General features: G+C 38.3%; 1 protein-coding gene across 5 annotated transcripts in view; it reads right to left on the bottom strand.

The window, feature by feature from the left end:
• The window catches only part of CycJ (Cyclin J), a 196926-nt gene extending 193070 nt beyond the window's left edge, over positions 1-3856 (bottom strand). The window contains exon 1 of one of the 5 annotated variants that reach the window (XM_067118365.1): positions 3648-3856. Coding sequence is in view for 1 of the 5 variants with exons in the window: in XM_067118363.1 (XP_066974464.1) it covers positions 3697-3730 (34 nt within the window). In the remaining 4 variants the exon portion in view is untranslated. Of the gene's footprint in view, positions 1-3290; positions 3563-3647 lie in introns of those variants that run through there. The other 4 variants (XM_067118363.1, XM_067118367.1, XM_067118366.1 and 1 more) reach the window with 4 other exon arrangements.
• Positions 3857-6000: the final 2144 nt, after the last annotated feature.

Below are 6000 nucleotides of genomic sequence, written 5' to 3' on the forward strand. Positions count from 1 at the left end.
TGATGGCATTGTTGCTAGCAGCAAGAATGGCCAAATTTGTTACAAAGATCCTTTCAGAAGGATGAGTTTGTTGAACTGTGTGTTTGGTCGGACAGTAAAGTCGCCCTAAGTTGGCTAATACCGAAAAGTGTTCTCCCTGTTTTAGTGAAAATTAGAGTACAGGAAATGAACTTAAACTCCAGAGGCAGTCTTGTCCTATGTGCCTACAGGTGATAATCCCAGTGACTGGTTGACAAGTGGGAAAAGGACAGAAATGATCTTGGATAGTTCTTTCTGGTGGGAGGGACCCCTTTGGTTAAAAAATTCCTCTTGGCCAATAGATAGGTCATAGGTTGGTGGATCAGTCGTGCAGGGTAGGGAAGAGAACATTTTGCTCAATACTGTAGGGGACAACCTGAATGGTGATACTCACTTGCTGAACTGGGAAAGATTCAGCAAGGTTAAAAAGGTCTATAGGACCACGGTGTGGATCCTACAATTTTTGAATAATTGTAGGAGTTCAACCAATATGGCGAGATATGGTGACTTGACCTTGGAAGAACTCCAAGAGACAAGGAATAAGACTACTGCCCTCATGCAAAAGGAATTTTCCCAAGAGAAATACAAGAGTTTGATGAAGGGGGTAAGTAAACCAAAACTAGCTCTCGTATACCAGTTGAATCTTTACCTGGACAACGGGGTAATAAGGTGTAAGGGTAGGCTTGAACATGAACAGTTACCCAAAGCTGATAAGTTTCCTATACTACTGCAAATGAGTTGCTATGTTACTCGGGTAATTATTAAAGAACGTCATGATGCTAATGCTCACATGCGTGTAAATGCAGTGGTGGCGAGTGTCAGGCAGGAGTTCTGGATCCCACAGATAAGGCAACTAACTAAGAGTATATTACGTCATTGTTTTATTTTTAGGAGTACACAAGGGAGGCTGAATAGGCCCAATATAGTTTCTCCATTACCTGAGTTCAGGGTGCAATGTAAGCAACCTTTTAATACCACAGGTGTGGACTACACCAGGGCATTATGGGTTAAAGGACAAGGAACAGAGCCCTGGGAAGGCTTATATCATCTTATTTATGCGCCCGATAACCAGAGACATGCGTGCGGAACTACAGTAGTTGATAACCAGTCCTGTGACTCGTTCCTCACGAGTTTTAGAAAATTCTGCAGCAGAAGAGGTTTCCCAGCACTCATGTTGAGTGACAATGCCACCACATTTGTAGCAGCATCGGAATATCTTAAGGCCATGTCGGAGAATCCCAGGGTAAAGGAACATCTGTTAGATATAAAATATAACTGGAGGCTCATTCCAGCCAGAGCACCGTGGTTTGGTGCTATAAGGGAAAGGCTGATTGAACTTCTTAAGTCATGCCTAAAAAAGATCATAAGCCAAGCCTTACTTAGTTTTGAAGAACTGACTTGTATACTGGTAGAATTAAAAGGAATCATCAATGATAGACCATCAAGTTACACGGCCAGGGATTTGAATTAATTGGAAATTTTAACCTCTAACCATTTGATTCTTGGAAGAAAGCTTAAGCCCTTCCCAAGAATAGTAAGTTGGGAAGAGATCTCTGGTGATCCTACCTATGGACGGAGAGAGTTCACCGTGAAAAGATTCCTGTTTGTATCAAAGTTGTATGACAACCTGTGGAAAAGATGGGAGAGGGAGTATTTAATAACATTATGCGAGACCCATCGAGTAGGAATAGTGCATGGCTCTTGGCCATGGGTAGGTGAAGTAGTCCTCATTCATAACAAGGGGCCAAGGAGCAAGTGGAAGTTCGGCCAAGTGATCAAGTAACATATGGGGCGAGACAAGATCCCAAGAGTGGCTACTCTAAGAATGGCCCATAGCCAGCTCATGAGACCTGTAATTAAGTTATACCCCTTAGGACTGTGGCAGGAGACAAGAGAAATTAATCCTGCGACAGAAGACATTCGGTCAAGCCCCCGCCTGAGCAGAAGGACTGCTCAAATAGCTGCAGAATCCAGAAAGGCATTGATAAGAACAGGACTATTGTAAATAATGTAGGCATAAGTTTTTCTTGCAGGGGAGTATGTTGAAACTTGGATAAGAGAGATTGTACTTTTCCGCAAGATGTGGTTTTATGAATTCTTTCTAAACTTATGTAAAGTATACGTTATTATGTGGAAGAAGGATATGTTTTGTTGTGCTTGTATTTAGTTGTGTTTGGCTGTTTCGTGTATTTAATTGTAAGCACCAGTATACGTGTAATAGTGCTTAAGTATCGGTTGTCGGTTGTGAGAAGCAGTCTTGTTACAGCTCTGGCGCAGTGTAGGTGTACTTAAGAAGGACTCAGGAAATTCAGCCATAGTTGTTGGTGCCTTCAAATTCACTTAATTATTCTCTTTCATGTTAAAGTTCATTTAGGGAGATTTCCTTTAAGAGATATGCATATCTAAATGTAAGGTGAATTTCTTGGAGTGCCCACTGGATGAGGATTACGAAGTAAAGATTGTTCTCATTCCAATCTCAATTCAGGTTAAGAATGTCGAATGTGCCTTTGAATGAACAGTAAGTTTGTACCATTTACATCATGAATAATATACAGAACGCAATATAATTTTGATTGTGAGTTAGAAAATATAGTTGAAGTAACCTGGGTGTTTTAGGCTATGATTAGGTTAGTGCATTTCAAACCATTCTAGGCTAAATAATCACTTTACGATTTGAAATGCTATACTTATTCTGAATGAGTCGGAATAGATAATAATAACTGACTGACAATAAACATCAACACTAAAAGTATAAGAAAAATAATGGTAAACCTGTACTTTGTACCTACCAAACCTAACTTAGGGCAATGTTCCCCGACCTGGCCGTAACCTGTCCCAATCGGCGACTGGCGGGAATCAGGCCACACAACTGAAGTAAAGTTTTATCATGTCTGGTTTGGTCAGGACTTGGCATTATAGGAAAGGTTATGTCTATTTATGTACAAAGAATCTGTCCCAGTCGACAAATGGCGGGAACCAGGCTGTGCTACTAAAGTAAAGTTTTACCATAATCAATTTTCAAGGTAATAGTTCATACAGAGTTCTTACCTAAGAAATACCCAAAAGGGTAAAACCACTGAATCAGTAACTAATCAGTACTACCATGCATAATCAACAGAATACATACTTAGGAGTTATTCTTTACTTAAGTTATGCAATACTGTCCCATAAGGACTTCAGGTAAACAACAACGGCTGTAAAATGGAAATATATTTGTCACCAAGCAAATATGACTGATCTACCCATAATTCTCATCAATACGAACGACCCACCTTATGCAAATGTTGATAAATGCATAACACGCAGCCACAATAACATTTACGGTAGGCCTAACCACCTGTTACAGGCCGATCCCTCACAGTTGCAAACACCACGTGCGTTTGTTTACAGTGACGTCATTTATTGCATAATCACCTCTCTACGGCAGGCCGATTCAATGGAAGGTGTTGACTTTTATTATATGACCTAAAGTAAATGAGTCTCTGTGACTGGTAAACAGACGCTACATTCACGAGTGGCCCCAGGGGGAATGTAAGTGTAAAGTGTAAACAACATAGGCTTACGGTACGCTAAACTACAAAGACTACACAGAAGAAACAATCTACTAGCTTATCAGGCTATATCATTACATTAACAAGGCATTTCCACCAAAACTCCTGCACTGCAACAATTACGAACGTGTCTGTAGCTTTAAGTATAGTCTTGTTAACATCCTCTCAGGAACTTCGAGCACAAGCACGCAGGTATATTCATGGTGAGGTCGCGGAATCACCTCATCCACCTGTTCCAAACGTCTGCTGGTCGTAGGCACGAAGGTTTCACTTGTCAACAACACTATAATGTTTCTCTAATATTGTTTAATCTCCATTTCCATATCACTTCAGTTAAATACCAAATAAATAACTGATATATATAATTCATTAAGCATGTTAAACCATACTCTTTTAAAAGGACAATTGTTTTACAACTAGCATATATGAGAGACATTACAAAGTTTTTGAAACGCTTCAATACAATTAATGCTAACTAGTAAATACCAAATACAGGATTACCATGTATAATTTCGTATGAGTATCAAAGCAGCCTTTTCTGAAAGGAAAAATACATAGCAACCAGCATTTTTAAGAGATATATTACAAAATTTTAAAGAGTGCTTCGAAACAACGGTGATGTTAATTAGCTTGATTAACTTAATGGGCAAGCGTTGCTTTTACTGTTTTGATCGAAATTGATACAGCAATCTAATTTGCATGTGTGTGAGTGTGTATGTACGCAAGTAGAACGTCGCATTCGAGGCCTTTCGTTATTTGAAAAACAAGAAAAAAGTTTCCTTATTTAGCCTATATGGCCATTCCTTGTTTTCATGGTATTTCCATACGTTACACCTCTTCGAAAAGGTAGGAAGTTTAACATGCTACATGGCATCTATTTCCAAGGTGTAGAGACCTTTATATCTCGGTATCAATACGTGCAGACCTTTATGTCTCGGTTTTTAAAGTCTATGGTCCTACAGATTCTGGGTTTCATGGCCTATGAACCTCCAAATCATAGTTTCCATGCTCACTGTTCAACGAATCTCGTTTGCAAAAAATGTATTGACATTCAGAGCTCAGTTCAAGCCTACAGACCTTAAAAGATCTTGACATCGTGGGCTAGCCCATGCTTTTGTTTGCCCTGGTTGCAGACTACCAGAATTGTCTACCTACAGACACAAAAATCTCTATCTAGGTCAACAGGCAACTGGGCCACAATTGATTTAATGGAGCGTGCCTGAAGCATTGTTGCGAATCCCTTAGTCTGTTGCTTAATTACCACAATATTAGCCATTTTATACGTCTACACGAAGGCTCACCAGCAGCTTGCTGAGCCCTTACACAGACCTGTATCTTGTGTACGTTTTGGCAGTTCCTGAATTGATATTATCCACCTTCCTTCCAATACCTCCTTGTCTCCGTATAACCACCATTTTCTAGGTCTTCCTTTCTCTTCCATCCAAACACTTCCGAATTATACGCTCTTTACTAGCCTAGTATTTTCCGTTCTTTCCACTTGACCGTACCATCTCAAAACATTCTGACCCATATACATAAATAATAAATAATTACAACCGCTTCAACCTTTTTCATATCATTCGTATTCTGCATCCACACTTCATAAGTGTAAAACAGAACTGACTCATCAGTTTCTTCATATACTCCTTGAATGTTTCAAGTATTTATATATATATATATATATATATATATATATATATATATATATATATATATATATATATATATACATATATATATATATATATATATACATACATACATACATACATACATACATACATACATACATACATACATATATATATATATATACATATATATATATATATATATATATATATATATATATATATATATATATATATATATATATATATATATAATGTGTGTGTGTGTGTGTTGTGTCTGTTGACATCTGTCTGATTTATATGAATACTTCAGCCCTGTGTCATAAACTCTGAACTTATGTTCCTGGACATATCTTCCACTGAAAACCTTGAATTAGTCAATGGAATGAAGAAACTCTTCATCCATGTCAGGATTAGATCTTGGGTTAAGAGGTAAAAACAATTATTATTTTGGATTCAAACGTGTGTATAAGATATTGCACACAGAAATAAACACATACATCTATGCTTGCACATATGAGCACATGTGTGCTCGCCCGAGCGTATTTGTATGTTTGAGTTCACATTATTAGGATAACTGAGGAAATTATCAGCATAAGGGAGCACGTGCAACCTCATCACCCGAAAAACAAAGCTTAGAAAATTACAACAAGCTGTAGGGATGATACTGAGGCTCGATAAATCAGATAAGCGTGTAAGTAACCACGCGGTCACATATATAGACACATGCTTCGAGCAAAAGGCTAAATGGGATAAAAATGCGCACTCAAGCTCGAGTATTCTGAATATGCGCAACAGGT

Source organism: Macrobrachium rosenbergii, chromosome 16 (assembly GCF_040412425.1).
Source record: "Macrobrachium rosenbergii isolate ZJJX-2024 chromosome 16, ASM4041242v1, whole genome shotgun sequence".
In the NCBI taxonomy this organism is placed as follows: Eukaryota; Metazoa; Arthropoda; class Malacostraca; order Decapoda; family Palaemonidae; genus Macrobrachium; species Macrobrachium rosenbergii.